The sequence below is a fragment of the Asterias rubens genome, chromosome 9 (assembly GCF_902459465.1).
Source record: "Asterias rubens chromosome 9, eAstRub1.3, whole genome shotgun sequence".
Classification (NCBI taxonomy): Eukaryota; Metazoa; Echinodermata; class Asteroidea; order Forcipulatida; family Asteriidae; genus Asterias; species Asterias rubens.
In genome coordinates, this window is record NC_047070.1 from 11,281,672 (window position 1) to 11,298,945 (window position 17,274).

The following is a 17,274-nucleotide window of genomic DNA, read 5'->3' on the forward strand; positions in this document are numbered from 1 at the left end:
CAACCTGCTACAATCCCGACGATAAAAACTTATGGTCCAATAAAGTCTAATGTTTCAATATCTTTTAAGCAACAGTAAGTATAAACAGATGAAGCGGAAAAATTACAATTCATCAAAATTCTTCTACTAGTAGATAAAACTGACAAATGTTACTAGTCAGCAAACCACCGTTTTACTATTTCTACCATGAAAAATTAAGAGCCCCCTAGCGACCAAAAAGCAGTACATATACAACTCAAATTCATCGCAATTAGACAAATTAAGGTTATTTCCTCAGTTCATAACCTTTTTCAAATTAAGTTTGAAACCCTACCTCTTTTGATAGCAACAACACTTGCTGAATGCCATGTGCCATCAGGAGGCCACAGAGCCTTAACACAGTCACCTACTGCAAACTGAAAAAGATAACAAAAGCTTTTTTTCACTTCTAATCAATATTAATTCATTATTGCATCAGGAAAAATACAACAATTTTAATTGTGCCCCAACACCGACATATATCAAAGGTACATAATTTTTTCATAAAGCGAAAATTAATTGTTAGCATATTACAGTACCTGCTTCTACATTGGATTTGATCTAGTCTCTAGTCACCAAGCAAGCTTTGGATGTAGTGATTAAGACATCTCCTCTAAGCTCATGGCATCAAATTCTATCGAAGCTGTCTATTGAGTTTTCCCCCGCTGAACTCAGGGAAGTACATGTATTCAATATACAGTGTTTAATAAATGTTGGTGTCAGGGCAGACTTAAAATTGTTCAACTCTGCACTTAGGATTTTAATCAATTTACGTCTCAAACTGTACATTTAATTTATCTTTAAGTTATCTTAAAAAAAACAAAAAAAGACACATAGACCACAATTCTGATATCTTTCCAACTTTTGTGCATGGGCATTATGATTGCCATTCAAACAGACCTGAAATTTATAATATTTTGTTTCTACAATCCAGCACGTTGTTGTAAAATAGATTTTGCAAAAAATCCCTCTGGTGTTGCCAGCATTGCATGATCTGCACTGCTTCGCACTTTGTAACAGGCAAACATTAGCCCATCAGTTAAACCCCACATGCCACCCAGATGCTGGCATACAAAGAGCTTGAAAGTAGCACCTTTACTATCAGGCCTGCTTGATTAAATGTTAGTCAATTCAAGTAATATCAGTCATGAGTGTATGCGGATTTTTAAACCAATCAGAATGAACAACACTAAAGACCCTTCTGTTTTCATACATTCTTATTGGTCAATACCATCAAAGGGCTAGTTCATATACACGCCAGTATGAGAACTTGACTTCAAGCCACTTGACTAAAGGCTAGGCAAAAAACAACCCAGACTGTGTTACAATGCAATAATGCTAACCCTAACCCATCAATTTTATTGCCCGTTACCTGGTGATTGATGTCCTTACTGACACCGCATGTACTCTGCCCCACAAATTCCACATCAGATGAGTGTGCAGGTTCCTTAGCCACCTTGTGATTGATGTCCTTATTGGCATCGCATGTACTCTGCCCCACAAATTCCACATCAGATGAGTGTGCAGGTTCCTTAGCCACCTTGTGATTGATGTCCTTATTGGCATCGCATGTACTCTGCCCCACCAATTCCACATCAGATGAGTGTGCAGGTTCCTTAGCCACCTTGTGATTGATGTCCTTATTGGCATCGCATGTACTCTGCCCCACAAATTCCACATCAGATGAGTGTGCAGGTTCCTTAGCCACCTTGTGATTGATGTCCTTATTGGCATCGCATGTACTCTGCCCCGCCAATTCCACATCAGATGAGTGTGCAGGTTCCTTAGCCACCTTGTGATTGATGTCCTTATTGGCATCGCATGTACTCTGCCCCGCCAATTCCACATCAGATGAGTGTTCAGGTTCCTTAGCCACCTTGTGATTGATGTCCTTATTGGCATCGCATGTACTCTGCCCCACAAATTCCACATCAGATGAGTGTGCAGGTTCCTTAGCCACCTTGTGATTGATGTCCTTATTGGCATCGCATGTACTCTGCCCCACAAATTCCACATCAGATGAGTGTGCAGGTTCCTTAGCCACCTTGTGATTGATGTCCTTATTGGCATCGCATGTACTCTGCCCCGCCAATTCCACATCAGATGAGCGTGCAGGTTCCTTAGCCACCTTGTGATTGATGTCCTTATTGGCATCGCATGTACTCTGCCCCGCCAATTCCACATCAGATGAGTGTGCAGGTTCCTTAGCCACCTTGTGATTGATGTCCTTATTGGCATCGCATGTACTCTGCCCCACAAATTCCACATCAGATGAGTGTGCAGGTTCCTTAGCCACCTTGTGATTGATGTCCTTATTGGCATCGTATGTCCTCTGCCCTACCAATTCCACATCAGATGAGTGTGCAGGTTCCTTAGCCACCTTGTGATGGATGTCCTTATTGGCATCGCATGTACTCTGCCCCGCCAATTCCACATCAGATGAGTGTGAGGGTTCCTTAGCCACCTTGTGAAGAATAACAAAAACAAACTAGAAATCTAGAGTTTGTGAACAAACTCACAGTGTTCGGCATAAACCTAGTAAAGTTATTGCGTATTTGACAATTTTAGGGTCAATACATGTATTGTGTGCAATGTTTTGTCTCTTGTGCTATGCTGATGGGCGAAATATTTATGTGTGCTTTTTTATCTTTATGCATGAAGATTTGTTATTTGAAACTTTAACTTCCGGTTTTGACAGGAACTAAAGGTCAAATGGGGTCACACATTGTGCAATATCTAGAATTGCACAAGAGCTTTAAATTGATGTAATGATTGTTAATGTACCACGTTTCATTAATAACGAACGTATTTTTGTATGTACAAACTTATACTTCCGGTTTTGACCGGAAGTGAAGGTCAAATGGGGTCAGACATTGTAACAATTTGTATAATCGTCCTAAGGCCTTACAATAGGTTTATTTTATTAATATACACATTTATGGTATTTAAATAAGAATTTTTGTTAAAAACTACTACTTCTGGTTTCGACCGGAAGTAAAAGTAAAGGTCAAATGGGGTTACACCCTGTGTAAGATTTATTTAATACTTTACTTACTTTAATACATGACCTTTTATATGGTGTAAAGATCATGTATCTAACTTATCTGAGTTTATTTAACGTTATGATGTCATCAATGACGTCATCATTTCAAAAAAGTTTCGGTATCATCTACTCACTAATATCTTTGTACATGTAAATTTTCAAGTTCATACAGGCTTTAGTTTTTGAGAAAATCGACCGACAAGGTTCAAGGATAAAAAAGCGCACCCAAAAAATAAATAAAAACAGAACAATAACAATAGGTTTTCGGCCGCTAGCCGAACACCTAAAAACAAAAACAAACTTTGTCATAACATTGTCTGTGTCACTGTGAACTCAAGATGATGTAAACACTAAAGGTAAAGGTTAAAGTTTTGATGAACTATTCGTTTTGTCTACTGTTGGTGCAGAATCTCTGTAAGGGGATTTTGAAATAAATATCGACTGCTTGTGATCATGGTTTATGGTTTAGTCAAACCATCTTGTCTCATCCCCGGTGCATGCTACTTTCTCTCTGCTTTGCACTAGCAAAATAGGATGCAACTTTGTAATCAGAAAAGTTAAAAAGGGTAATTAATATTTGATGAAACTGCAACAGCTTTCCATTTTTCATTTTCAAAAATAATGTATTTCAAAACTTTATTACCATCTGTGTTATCAAACCATCTTTCCTAGCAGTGACACACATGAAGAACTCACCTGGTGCTCTTGAACACTTCTTTCCAGGCTGTCATCTTTATATCTCACAATGTACCTCCCTGCAATTAACAAGAAACTAATTAATATAGCCCGACATAGTAAAAACTATCCTCCAATGTCAATGCACTAACATTTGGATAACAAACTCACTGAAGCAAAGTGGCTTGAAAATAGCAAATGTTTTGATAGTTTTATACAAAGCATGCTTTTGATTTCGTTGGTTATTTGAACTGTTTTGATAAGCACTGTTGTTCTGCTCAATTTACAATAGCAGAATTGACGAAGAAATACATGGAGGACTTCTCTGTCATAACTCTTATAGTAAATGTTTGTGTCAACTTTTTGTGCAACCTGCTACAATCCCGACGATAAAAACTTATGGTCCAATAAAGTTTAATGTTTCAATATCTTTAAAGCAACAGTAAGTATAAACAGATGAAGCGGAAACATTACAATTCATCAAAATTCAACTAGTAGATAAAACTAAAAAATGTTACTATTCAGCAAACCACAGTATTACTATTTCTACCATGACAATTATTAAGAGCCCTCTAGCGACCAAAAAGCAGTACATATACAACTCAAATTCATCGCAATTAGACAAATTAAGGTTATTTCCTCAGTTCATGCACCTTTTTCAAATTAAGTTTGAAACCCTACCTCTTTTGATAGCAACAACACTTGCAGAATGCCATGTGCCACCAGGAGGCCACAGAGCCTTAACACAGTCACCTACTGCAAACTGAAAAAGATAACAAAAGCTTGTTTTCACTTCTAATTAATATTAGTTCATTCTTGCATCGGGGGAATACAACATTTTTAATCATGCCCCTGCACAAAGGCTGACTGTTGTTAATGGACCGAGCAAAAATACAGAAATAGACCAAGCCGAAATAAAGCAAAATAATACATAATTAACAGGAGATTGTTTTAACAATTGGCAGTAACATGGGAAATGGGGTAAAATTTTGTAACAGAGTGAGCTCACACATCACTTTATTATGCAAATTCTTGGCTGAGGAAAGAACACTGACAGTCAGCTTAATAACTCAGTCACAGTTCAAATATTCTCTAATGGTGTCAATTAATTTCAATTCACAGCTGATGTTTTACTTCTATGCTGCTATTACATGTATATGGATTATTTTGCATTGTATGTCATGTATGTAAAGAATATTGAGCAAAACTTACTTTCATAGTTTGGCAACGCTTTGCCCTTGTAGAGGAAGACATCTTTACTGTAAAATAATACAGCAATAGGTTGACATTAGCAAAAGGTATGTGTTCCTCAATTCAAATTGAAACCCCACTATCACATGGTTTACTACCTTGTACCATCTGACAGTTAGATATAAAGTGATAGCTGTGTTTCTCCGTAATCAACTATAATCACCTCATTTGACAGTTTAGTTCATAACGTTAATGTTTTGGTAGGAAACAAATAAGTCACATGGGATGCCCTACAACTGCTCAGGCTGTGTCCGAATGAATGGCTTCGGCAGTGGCTACAGCTGGAACGTCGAGGATTCCTATTCTTCAACATTGTCGTAGCAGCCAGTGGCGATAGCCGTAGTCGAAGTCGCTTGATTCGGAGACGGCATTAGCTAGAATAATGTCTGGTACATTGACTTCTGTGTTCCCTCGTGAATATTCAGGAATTCAAATTTGAATGTTCATTTGTGACCAAGTAAGTCATTGTCTCAGACATACCAAATCTAAATCTTTTCCCCCAAGTTTTCGATCAGTATTGATTATATGTAAGTAATTGTCCGAACTACTCCAGGCCTGCCAAAATCCAACAGTGGTGGTGTCCATAGAGTAATTGTACACTCAAGGGGTAAATGTCACCCGAGGCGAAGCCCATCACAGCGTGCAACAACTTTTTTGTTATACCATGGTAGTAGTCCAGATTAATAAATTGGTCCAGAAAAGTAGACGATCAGGCGAACCTTGAGTAAACATTATGTAGTTTTACATGGTCGCTCGGTGAAAGTATTGCTTCACTGACCCCACGTCACAATGCACAGGAACTTACATTAATCTACCTGGTACCAGGGTAACCTTAACCTCATACCCGGGGCTATTTCCAATATTGTACAAGGCGGTGGGAATGGCCTACGGTGGGAACGATCCTAGGTGATGTATCACTTCTGTTACCCGGCATATGAACATGTGTTTTTGTAACACATCACGTGATTTGTTCTCGTCCAATGGAATTTCACAATCTATAATCGTTTTGTAACAAATGCTTTTGTTGGACTTTGAATGATTTGAGTACTGTAAATGTTGGCTTTGCTGTTGGACTATGGATGGATGGTTGAGTACCAATGGTCCAGGGTGACTGAGTGTGGAAAGTGGACTGCTTTATTGCCATGCTCATATCATTGACATCCTGCTGTTAAAAACAACTGATAATGGCATGTATTGTACTTACATGTGCTTGGCATTGTTTATAACACAATACAACATTCATTTCTGAATTTGTGTGAACACTTTCTGAATTAACGTATTAAGTTTTCAAATGTTTCTGTTTGTTTTCGGTTTCAAATAATGAGTGAAATAAGACTCCAAATGAGGTTTCCTCTCCAAAGACAAAAATTCTGGCCATTAGGTTGAATACAAAAATACTAAATACAAAGGTAATAACCAAATGAGCATCAACTTTCAAAGTTTCAAAAGTTCTCGATTCTTCTAGAGGTACATGTAAAAAAGCATTTACAGACACTAATGCAAAGTTATTTGTCAATAGGCTTTAATTCTATTACTTTTTACTTACCCAAAATTAATAAACAATGAATACAACTACACAGTAAGGTCGATCAAATCAGGCTGGACTCCACTGGCCCGAATCTTCTGTCGACTGTGGTCCTATTGTATCAGACGACCACTGATCTTCACTAGTACTAGAAGCACGCAAATATGAATTTCGAATCACTTCTGCGTACATGTATGTTCTACACACATGGTTGTACAACTGGGCAATCCGGAAACCATTAAGGTTTAAGGACATTTCTATTTTTCGAAACGATCTAGCGACTAAGAATACAAGTACTAGAAACATCAGTGGCACTGAAATAAGAATACAATATACTATCCAGTCAGTCATAACTGCAACAACCATGAACCTGTAAATGAAAACAGAACCACAAAACTAGGAATTAGAGATTGTTATCAATACCTCTTGAAATGTTACACGGTTAATATTAGTAGCTGGTGGAGGTTCCAAAGCAACTACTGGTGATTAATAACAAACCATGTAACATTTGCAAAACGAATGCCGCTGTTTTATTCCGTCAAAAAAAATTATTAGCGTCCCCGATATCGATTGCAAGCTAAGAAACACGGTATCGAATCTTATTCCAGACTGTTTGTAAATCCTTCTTGGCTGCATATTATTTTACTTTCTTAAGTTGTGTTTAAATCATCTTAGGCCTAAATAAATTTTACCTGTGATAAAATAGGGTGGGGGAAATCATGCTGACTCAACGACATCACAAGTCATGATGCGAGACGATGATGTTAATTATCCGACTATACCATGTACATGTACTATCAGACTATAGCGATTCCCATTTGCCGCCATTGCCTTTACACCATGTACACTGCATGCATACACGAATAATCAAACGATAGCGGGGGTGCTGTTTAAAAATTAGTATGCTTTATCAACTCCCAAACACCATCTATCAGTGGAATTGTCGCAGAGTCCTTGTACATAGTGTTGAGTGCCAAGGACGTTAACAAGATCGCTTTGCACCAACCAAGACTACAAGTTTTAAAACATTTCCAAAATTTAGGATGGCCGGGTTACTGGCAACACAGGATTTTTTGCCTTAAGTTTTTCACCTGCACGAGGGATTTTTCACAAGATTGTGACGGTTCTATTCTATGTTCTGACACCCCTGTTCTGACCACCCAGTTTGGATCAGGATATGGAAAATACATTGTCGTTGGTGTCGGAACATAACACTGTGAAAAATCACAGTCATTAATTATTTGCGTTATGTTTGGAACTGCTTAACCTTTTTAGTGGAAATTCACTCGAAACCTGCACATGACATGGCTGATTACATTTTTTCAACATGCACATATAAATTTTTATGGATGAAAATACCACCACACTGCTATATGGCAGAGCTAGAGTCAAGTATTGCCACATACTTATGTCACATGTGATCAAAAATTGGAAATGAAAAGAAATATGTATTTTTGAGGATTTAGAGGCCTACCCCTACAAAAATATGATTTTTCCTTTAGATAGGCTAGGCTTGGGCTAGGACTAAACTTATATTTATAGAATAAAGAAAAGAAAAAAGGGTTCAGCTTCCTCCATCAGTTATGAATATGAACAAAACGTGTTCAAAAATTTTCTTCGCAATGGCAGAAAAAGCTCCTTGTATGCAACGCGTCACAAAGGAGTCCAGTCAGTGCGCAGTGTGCTCGATAATGAGGGCTTATTTGGAGACCGTTATTTCTGCACAAAGATTGTATTGTTTTAAATTTTGGTCTCATATTTCCTTATTTTGAGCCCCAAAAATTATGTGATAATTTTGGTAGGTACAATAAAACATTGTTGCTCCGTTGTATGATAGTATTTTTTCGTTACAGCATTTATTTTTCCCAAAATGGATTTTTGAAAATGTATCCTCCCAGCTCATTACGTATTCATAGCCGTTACGGTCATAGCAAATGAAAGGAAACGCTTTTCTGCCCGCTGCGCACTGACTGAGTCCAACCTGGCATGCCTGGACAAGTTGCCAAGGATCATATGTCGAAAGAAAACCTGTCGCTAACGTTACTGTTAACTGGGTCTTTGTATATTTTTCTCTATAATAAACCTCAATCATATGCCAATTAGGACATGACGAAAAACAAGTAACAAAAATAGGCCTATCTAAAAATAAAAACTTACAGTTTTATGAGGGGCACACTCCGTCCGCGTCTGATCTTTCACGTGTCTTTTGGCGCGACAGCCTTGTGCAAGAAATACCAAACTCATACACATGGTTGCGCTCGCACAGCTATACAGCGCCGCACCACCATACTTTGCATGGATAATTGGGAACGAGGTCGCGAGATACTGGTCTAAGCTGTCATGACTCGCTTGATCGAGGTCTCGCTGGTCGGCAGTAATACACACAGCGTGGCCCCCGTGTGGCAGTCAACACACCCAACGGCTGCAAAATATGGCACAAACGAGGACGCGTTTTTTTTGCATCGAGAATCGGCGAGAAAGAATGAGACGGGGTTGCAGATAGCATTTTTCAGCGAGATTTTAATCGAGGACGTCCTCGGTATGACATATGTCCTCAGATGGAGGGTGTGTGGTCACATGTGTGTCCTCGGTACACCCCTTCCACAGACGCACACACACAGCCTCCTCCATAATCGAATACCATAGCATTGCAAGGTATAACACTGGTACCAGCATTACTCACAAGGCGCAGAACATTTAAAAAACGTTGGCTGATTAAAAAGGAAACATCCAAAAATTAAAGGGCTTATATCTCTGCCAATAGGTCAGAACCACATTCTGGTCAATAACATTTTCATATGCTGCCAATGGAGGGGCAAAGTTACAAATGAATTGCTGGAGGAATGTAGTATTTGTGAAAAATTTGACATCTTGCATGAAAAATGTTGCCAAGCTGTAAACTTCTTTTGACAAAATCTGTAAAGCATAAATTAGCTTTAACGTGCATGATCAGGCGCAACAACTCTACTTAATAGAATTATTTTTAAATATATATTATTAACCAATATTTGGTCCTGCAAAGTTGCCTATTGGCAGCAAAGTTGGGGATTTTTTTATGAATCACCTTTACATGCAGTAGAAATAAAACTACAAAAAAAAAAAATATTAAAAAAAAAATAAAAATAAACAGTTACTTTATAAAAATAAATTATCTGTAAAAAATAAAGTGCAGGATACAGGGTTCTAATGTCTATGTCCTGAGCAAACAATTCACAACAAGTCTTCAACTGATCTGTACGCCAGTCTGCCTCAAATTCCAGTGTAGGATACAGGGTACAAATGTCCTGAGCAGACAGATCGCATCAAGTCTTCTACTGATCTGTATGCCAGTCCGACTCGAATTCCATTATCCCGCGAAGGAGGGCTACAATCTTGGGAGCGACGATAGATTTCTTTTTCTTTTTGCCTCCATTCTTTGCACCTACTGGCCCCTCTGGGTTGATGCCAATCAGTTCCCTGAAAATGAGAGAACACAAATTTATCTTGCGTAAGAATCTGCACATTTATAAATATAGCAGAACTCAAAGGTCTAGCTGCCACAGAGGGTACAATACACCACCACAATGTTTGGGGGGGGGGGTGTTGAACAGGCCTAAAGATTTCATGACGTCGTCGCAACACAATGTCACATCACTCCGTCATCGCCTGGACAGAGACCGACGTGCCATCACAAAATATGACGTCGCGTATCATCGTCTGCCAGTGGCCACCCTTATAGCATCACGTCACGATGTCACCAGGGTAATGACACTGTGACATCACTGGGTACTTGGGGAATGTGTAGCGCGATGCCATGGCATCACCGACATCACCACTGGTCATGATGTGCATCAGTCATCATGCTCTTTCAAACGCAAACAAGTTTTGTAGCAATAACATTGAAACCTAAGAAAAGTTAGTAAAAAATCTCACCTTTGGATAAACTCCATTGTGACTGCCGCCTCTGGTGGATACTCTAAAGAAAGAGTATAAAAACATGAGAAGAGGCTAATCACAGCTTCACTGAAGGTGGCAATTCGATCATTGACAACGGACCCCTCCACCACCAAGTAGAACAGGTTCTGTCCCTGGAACATGTCTTCCCTTGATCCTGAAATAACAGGGAAAAAAGTAGTACATGTAAGCGACTAGTGATGAGGGCCAGACAGATGACATGGGATGCAATACTGCTGGTAAAGGCTCGAGGAAGCTGAAATCTAGTCCCAGAACACAGAAAGCACCCATTTTAGTCCAGGAATCAGAGGTAAGCCTGTGCGTTAACGGGTAATTTTGGAACCGGATACCCGATTGGTGCAATGGTTCGGGTTTCGGGTACCTGAAAATGGACCCGTAAAAAAAAGCGGAAGTTCATGTGTATGAACAATAGCGTGGGGGCCTTCAGTGCGTGAACGCTAATAAAGATGCTAGTAATATTTCCTTCCTGAACGTACCTATAAGTCAAAGATGTGACAGAAGTTGGTTTCAACTTCCGAAAGAATTATTCAACATTTCAATCTTTCTCTCTAGATTCACTCCGGATGTCATGTAAGATATCCATGGCCAAACGTCCGCCAGATATCAAACTCTCTGGATGGTCTGTGGGCATCCAGAAATTTACCTATGGACAGAGTGCATCTGAAGCCAAAAACCTGAAACTGGGGACAAGAACCTGAAACAATGTGAAAAGCACAGACCCCCAATCGCTAAAATTTCTCAATGATCCAAGCCAAATCCAACATGTCCAACAACTTCTGGTTTTCGATCTTTCCATCCAAATCCTAAAATCATGCAATTTAAACCTCTCATGCCAGTTGGCATTAGTCACAAAACTCACCAATGATTGCAATGAATGGAGAAGGAGGCTTCAGTTTGTCACTGTCAATCTTCTGCTTATTACCATCAACCTGAAATAATGACATTTAGATGTTTAGAACATAACAGATGTGGATAACTGCTCAGGTTGGGAGAGGTGGGCATGACCCCTCGGCCAGAGCAATTCCCCATGTCAGTTTCACCGTATGGTCGACACCCTTATCACTGCAACAACGGGACAGGTGTTGTCACTACCAACATTATCTCTAACCCGGTTTTCCCACTCACTACTACCAGGACATTGTAAAAGAACAGTATCCTATCTACAGCAGTGCATAAGTTTGTTCACCTGCCTGGAGTGAAAATAGCCTTTTTGGATCACATTCCAGATAGAGCAACAAAATCCACTAAGTTCTTGATATTAAGATACTACATGTAGTTCTGCCTCCAAATAACAGAATTGCCAGCACCATTCGGTATCTTCATGGACTGCTCAGTGACCAGCACAGTGGGGTGGATCGTAGCTTTCAGTGGATAGGGCCTGACCATTCACTAGAAGGGGTGGTCCAAGGGCTGGCCAGCAAATATCAAAATGGTGCCAGCATGTCTGTTATTGGGGAGCAGAACCAGTGATAATTTGCCCAGTATACATTATGATCCAAGGCAAATCATGGAGAAGGGGCATCCATTTAGTATGTATGCATTGGAGGGGGGGGGGGGAGTCATGAAAATCAATGCCATTCTGCGTACTCAAATGCATTTGCTGTACATTATTTTATATGTGAAATGCATACAGTTGGAGGGAGGAGGGGTCCAAAAACTTGGTAAAATGTGTGTACATAGTAAATGGATGGCCCCTATTAAGTGACTACTTACTCCATAGAAGCGAAAAAGCCTATCTTCTTCTTCTTCGAAGTAGTGCAGGAGCAGGAAGGAAACACCTTGGCATTGAGGGTCAGTTGATTTTGTCTCCTCCACCTCGGCCTTTATGATGCGAATCCACTGCTTCAGATCCCCAGACTTCTTTTTCTGTGGCCCTGACAAAACGTACTCGTAAATGCGACAACCCTTGTTCCTAGCATGAAGCGAAACCTCCATCGCAGACTGCAGATTTATTTCGGTGAGCATGTGGAAATGGTTGACAAGACACTTGCAGGTTAAGAGAAAAGGCCACTCCTTATTGAGTTCAACAATAGGCATGCCACTGCAAATATCTTTGCGCTGGAGATGGTACGTGTCAGTCATTAGCTTCGTCACTTCCTCAACGTCACCGTCAGGTAGCTCTTTCAGATTCTGCAGCTGTTTTTTCTTCTCCATCTGGGCATTGACCTCGTCTTCATTTGGACAGTGTGGCAACCACATGCCCTGTTTGCAGCCATACATATCGAAGTCACCAGTACCCTTCGTGCTGTCATCCGAAGCTTTTGACTGCAGCACCTCAGCTTTCCGTTTGCGAATCTTATGAGTCTCATTGTAAATGCGATTCTCTATTCCAGAGAAGAGAGACTGGTACCCATTGCCCAGTTTGGTTCCTCCAATACCCCTGTCTTCAAAGGAGCAAGGGTATCTGTCACAAATGGCTTTGGCAGCCTTGCGAATGGATCCACGTTTAGTAACTCCCACTCCCAACATTTCATCACTGACAATTCGCTTAACTTCACGTGTCTCTGAGGCAGTAAGGCACTTCCGACTGGCACACTTTTTCGTCACAGTGCGTGAGAATTTATGCCATGGGATGCTGAAATCCGATTTGACTGATTCAGGAGTAGAGCTGCTGCTGGTTTCTTCAGGATCCGTATCGGGAATGGTACTTGGTGAGGACATGGAACCTTCCAACAGATTTCTTTCATCGAGATCTGTGCCAGAGGTAGCAGCAAATCCTGAAAAAAATAGTGACACATCTATAAAATCAACAACATAATAATAAGCCTTGGGCCTAGCGCTTCGCTGACAGTTAGCTGTGGTGGGTAGGATCCATGAGGAATTTAAAGTTAACATTTAGAGATTGGATCTTCAGGTGATGTTAGGAAATCCACAAAAAGACTTCCAACAAGCCTGGCATCAACATAAATGAGCCTTCAACAAACTCAAGGCAATTTCGTGCTGAAATCTTTAAATTTTGCAGACTGACCACCTAGCTAACTAGAAACCTACCAACAACATGTACCCACCACAAACCCCATAGCTGCTAACTTGCCCCCCCCCCCTTCCACCGCAACCACCTTGCCACCCACTGTCCCCTTCTGATTTTCTAGCTCAATAAAATTTGATCCGTGTCAGACTGCATGGGTTTAAGGAGGCCACATTGTGCTATTTGTTATAATCCAAACATTTGAGGGGCATGAAGGGTGACAATAAGTTGATGATTGGTACAGTGTAGCCTAGTTTGGTTCATTTACCACATTTACTGGTAGTAGGACTGAAGAAGCCATGCCATGCTTACTTTCAGAAATAGCAGCCAAAAGTTTCCTTCTTCGTAGCGGTTTTAGGAAGGGCAGGTCATCCTCTGTAGCATGCTGCAGATATTTGACTTCGTCACATCCAAGTTTGTCAACAAGTTCAATCATGATCTCTTGAAGATTTTCATCGTCCAAAGTAGGGAAAACCTGTGACAGGAACTGTGTTAACTCCGCTGCCTCCTTGTCCATTTTGCTTTCTGAAACAGCAGACAGAAGGCTAAACATCATAAGGATTAAAATGTATTTTTGAAATGTTACAGCCACAATTGTCAATCCAATGTCTTGCAATCAATAAAAGATAATGGGGGGGGGTCCCTGTTTATTTCCTGACATCTAATAAATCACCAAACCTGAAGCAGGCATCTCTAATAGAGGTTGAAATCATCACAATTTACGAATGGAGGGAAAAGGACATGGCAGACTAGGAAATAAAAAATCAGTGTTCTCCACGACCTTAAATTTTGGCAGGGCAGCCCGCCCTGCTAAAAAACCCGTGGAGTACATTGGAAAAATGGTGGAAAGAATTCCATATAAAAAGTTCACTTGACACCCTGTGAACAAACCCTATGAGACTGGTCTGAAAAATTGTAAGTGTTTTCTAAGAAAATGCTTATATTTTCTCACTGATAAAATTGACTTTTATGACATGTAATTACTTTTTGGGGGCTTATAGGTCACTGCAGGGGACAATTAGTGAACTTCTTATATGGAACTCTTGTCGATTTTTGACTACCAGTATTGAATTCATTTCAAACAAATTTACCTCACACATCTAAGTTCAATGTTCTTCATCAATGAAACAGATGGAATGCTTCAGGGCAATGCACTTTCTGTGATGAATAGTGTAGGCATGGAGAGGCTGGGTATCTAAAAGTTGCCGTCTGTCAAGGCATTTCAAGTTGGATTCAGGTGCTCCATGACCTGATACTTCAAGTAACTCATACAACCCAAGTGCAGGGTCGTAACTGCTTCTTATGACCGAGACAAGAAAATGGCACATACCAGAATCGTCACTGCCCAATATGAATGATTGAATGAGACCAAAGCTGAGATGGAATCGATCCACACCAGTCTGATTGATAATGATATACTCCCCTTTGCAATAATGAATGCCATCAATATCAACTGAGTCAGAGATGTGAACATCACCACCAATATGCACCCCACATTTCTCCACAGCAGAATTCAAAGAAAGAGCATACAGATGGGAATAGAATGGAATAGATATTTCAGCCGAAATGCCAATACTGAAATACTGGCCATGTCTACAAAAAGCTTGCAGAAGCTGATGTTTTTCAGCTAATGATTTGGTAATATTGATAAAATTAGCACAGTGGTGAGCATGAGATTTTAAGTAAGAATGCTTGCTTTCAAACCTCAGGGTCCATGCTCTGATCAATGGACCACACTTCAGGATCAGCTCAGGATAGTGTCGCAGGTAGTGGTGTTTTGGTCTAAGTTTGACCAAAGGAAATGCTTCTTTTCTATCCAGCAAATACTCATCAATCAAAGACTGAAGAGACAAGACTTGCCCACGTGAGACTCTTTGGGAGCAAACAAACTGAACGATCTCTCTAAGGCGCAGTATCAGCTGCCAGGACTGATCTTCTGGCTCCTGAACAACAGCGTGTAGAAAGAATGGAAGATTTCTCAAAAGGCACCAGTTCTCAACAGCATGGCCTGATATTTTTTCCCCTGAGCTCTTAATTTCTGGGGGTTTATCACTTGCATCAAAACCTTTCAACTGAGTCCTTTTCATGGTCCTATTCAGATGTTCATATGAGAACCATTTTTTCTTCACTAGGTCCTTAATGAATAGTGCCAAATCATATCTAACAATGCCTTCAAAGAGGTCATGGCCCAAGCAAGGAGGCAAGCCCAGATTACATACATGAAAATACCTCAGGCTATTGAAGACAGAAGCCCTCTTAATTCCCTTGAATGGCCCTTCACAGTTGTCAAGGTGGGTGATGGCTGCCTCATAACTGTCAACTGTTCTAAGTTCTGCATCATTGAGAGGGTTTTCTCGGAACTCAGCTAGCGTGATCAGGCAAAATCGACACTTTCAAGAAACACATCATCACACATCATCAGACAAACTTTCATCAGAAGTTTCATCTTCCTCAACTGCAGGAAGTTGCCTTCAGTGTCTATGTTGCAATCATTAGCTGTGCACTCCACAGAGGGAGACATGACAGAAGAACCACTTTCTGTGGCCAAATTTGCCATCACTGGTTTTCATGGCAAAGTGGGATGAATACGAGACAAATGTGAAGTCAAGGAAGATATGACCCTATACTGTAAAGTGCAACCTTTGTAAGGGCAGGTAACTACAGCTCCATTCTGGATGTGCTCCTTTAGGTGAGCCAGCAACACACTGTATTGGCCACAATGCATCTTACAGTGAGTGCAGGTTAAATTCACCAATTCATCCTCAAAGCCCACCTGCCCAAGTTGACCATGGGGACATTGACTAGAACTGCAGGCATCTGATGTTTTCTCAGTGATACTGTGCGAAACCCTATAGTTAGAGTGATCTCGTGAGAGATGCGAAGTGAAGCTTTCATAAACCCTAAATGCCCTGGTACATGTACCTTTACAAAATGAAGGCTGCTGCTGGAGTAAGTCTTAGCCTACCAATTTGTTTTTCAGTTTTACACTGTTAGCCCAAGTTCAATTTATTAAGCCAAACAGAACAGACCTAGCACGACTCTCCGATTGAACTTGGTTGGCCGACGAATGGACTTACCCAACCACAAAATGGTATTGTCTAACGTACACACGGAAAAATAAATTAAAAACTTGTGTGTCAATGTGTAATGGGATGAAATTGCAGCCCCCCTTTTTTTTGTTACCCCTAGTTTACCTATGTCCTGCTCGGACTAGGGCGAGTCTAGGGGTGGGTGGTTGCCTGGTGGTGTGTGATGAGTGGGTGATTGGTAGCAGGCTTTGCAACCAATCACGGCTATTGAGGAAGGGATGTCTCAGGGGTCAGTGCCCAAACCCAAGGAAGTGGTTTGACACTTGGCCACTGGACACCGACAGAGGACGGATAGTGTTAGAATTAACCCTCCAAGTTCCTTCAATAATTACACTTTGCCTCTGTCGGACATCTACGTTGGATTGCGCCAGCCCAGCTTTATCACCACAATAATTGTATATATTCATCCCCTGTCCTGCTCTAGGTGAGTTTGATTTTACTTTTATCTTTCTTGTGAGCCTAGCTAGGTTTAAAAGTTAAAGTAAAGATCGGCGTGTCGCGTAACATTTAATTTGAACAATCACTGCATACTTTCAATTGTGTAAGGATAGTGTTTTAGATTTTGATGACTGAAGTTCTAGAAAAGAAGTTCCTTTTTACATGCTCTTATTTTGAATTGATAATTGTTGACTTGTTGTTTTCCATGCTCTTGTGACTTTTGATGCTTACAAAATGTGAATTGTCATATTACATTTTGTTTCAGTATTATTTAGCTTTTAACTTGATTTATTTAATGTTGGTTTAGTTTCTG

At 40.3% G+C, this 17,274-nt stretch overlaps 4 protein-coding genes across 4 annotated transcripts; all 4 read right to left on the reverse strand.

Annotated features, from left to right (window-relative positions):
- Positions 1 to 818: 818 nt before the first annotated feature.
- LOC117294741 lies at positions 819 to 4,990 on the reverse strand. Its single transcript, XM_033777256.1, has 5 exons — positions 4,949 to 4,990; positions 4,418 to 4,499; positions 3,758 to 3,816; positions 1,391 to 2,482; positions 819 to 827 (listed from the first exon to the last, which is right to left on the reverse strand). Exons 1-5 carry the CDS (start codon positions 4,988 to 4,990, stop codon positions 819 to 821), a joined length of 1,284 nt encoding a protein of 427 aa, XP_033633147.1.
- A 3,904-nt stretch (positions 4,991 to 8,894) lies between these two features.
- LOC117294998 lies at positions 8,895 to 12,550 on the reverse strand. The gene is made up of 4 exons (XM_033777563.1): positions 12,180 to 12,550; positions 11,326 to 11,395; positions 10,425 to 10,602; positions 8,895 to 9,968 (listed from the first exon to the last, which is right to left on the reverse strand). The coding sequence occupies exons 1-4, from the start codon at positions 12,546 to 12,548 to the stop codon at positions 9,824 to 9,826; spliced, it is 762 nt and encodes a 253-aa protein (XP_033633454.1). The 5' UTR covers positions 12,549 to 12,550; the 3' UTR covers positions 8,895 to 9,823.
- A 26-nt stretch (positions 12,551 to 12,576) lies between these two features.
- On the reverse strand, positions 12,577 to 14,325 carry LOC117294742. Its single transcript, XM_033777257.1, has 3 exons — positions 13,747 to 14,325; positions 12,685 to 13,183; positions 12,577 to 12,637 (listed from the first exon to the last, which is right to left on the reverse strand). Exons 1-3 carry the CDS (start codon positions 13,988 to 13,990, stop codon positions 12,577 to 12,579), a joined length of 804 nt encoding a protein of 267 aa, XP_033633148.1. The 5' UTR covers positions 13,991 to 14,325.
- A 215-nt stretch (positions 14,326 to 14,540) lies between these two features.
- On the reverse strand, positions 14,541 to 15,521 carry LOC117294743. Its single transcript, XM_033777258.1, has one exon. It carries the CDS (start codon positions 15,519 to 15,521, stop codon positions 14,541 to 14,543), a length of 981 nt encoding a protein of 326 aa, XP_033633149.1.
- Between the last annotated feature and the right edge of the window lie 1,753 nt (positions 15,522 to 17,274).

What these genes read in the sequence shown, in the direction of transcription:
- LOC117294742 (XM_033777257.1), bottom strand. Translation starts at nt 13,990, where the DNA reads ATGATGTTTAGCCTTCTGTCTGCTGTTTCAGAAAGCAAAATGGACAAG. An exon ending in TTTGGCTGCTATTTCTGAAA is followed by an intron (nt 13,184 to 13,746) that starts GTAAGCATGGCA and finishes TATTTTTTTCAG; the next exon opens with GATTTGCTGCTACCTCTGGC. An exon ending in GGTACTGGTGACTTCGATAT is followed by an intron (nt 12,638 to 12,684) that starts GTATGGCTGCAA and finishes GTCCAAATGAAG; the next exon opens with ACGAGGTCAATGCCCAGATG.
- LOC117294741 (XM_033777256.1), bottom strand. Translation starts at nt 4,990, where the DNA reads ATGTCTTCCTCTACAAGGGCAAAGCGTTGCCAAACTATGAAA. An exon ending in AGCGTTGCCAAACTATGAAA is followed by an intron (nt 4,500 to 4,948) that starts GTAAGTTTTGCT and finishes TATCTTTTTCAG; the next exon opens with TTTGCAGTAGGTGACTGTGT. An exon ending in GAAGTGTTCAAGAGCACCAG is followed by an intron (nt 2,483 to 3,757) that starts GTGAGTTCTTCA and finishes ATTCTTCACAAG; the next exon opens with GTGGCTAAGGAACCCTCACA.
- LOC117294998 (XM_033777563.1), bottom strand. Translation starts at nt 12,548, where the DNA reads ATGACTGACACGTACCATCTCCAGCGCAAAGATATTTGCAGTGGCATG. An exon ending in TCCATTCATTGCAATCATTG is followed by an intron (nt 10,603 to 11,325) that starts GTGAGTTTTGTG and finishes CTGTTATTTCAG; the next exon opens with GATCAAGGGAAGACATGTTC. An exon ending in ACAATGGAGTTTATCCAAAG is followed by an intron (nt 9,969 to 10,424) that starts GTGAGATTTTTT and finishes TCTCATTTTCAG; the next exon opens with GGAACTGATTGGCATCAACC.
- LOC117294743 (XM_033777258.1), bottom strand. Translation starts at nt 15,521, where the DNA reads ATGAAAAGGACTCAGTTGAAAGGTTTTGATGCAAGTGATAAACCCCCA.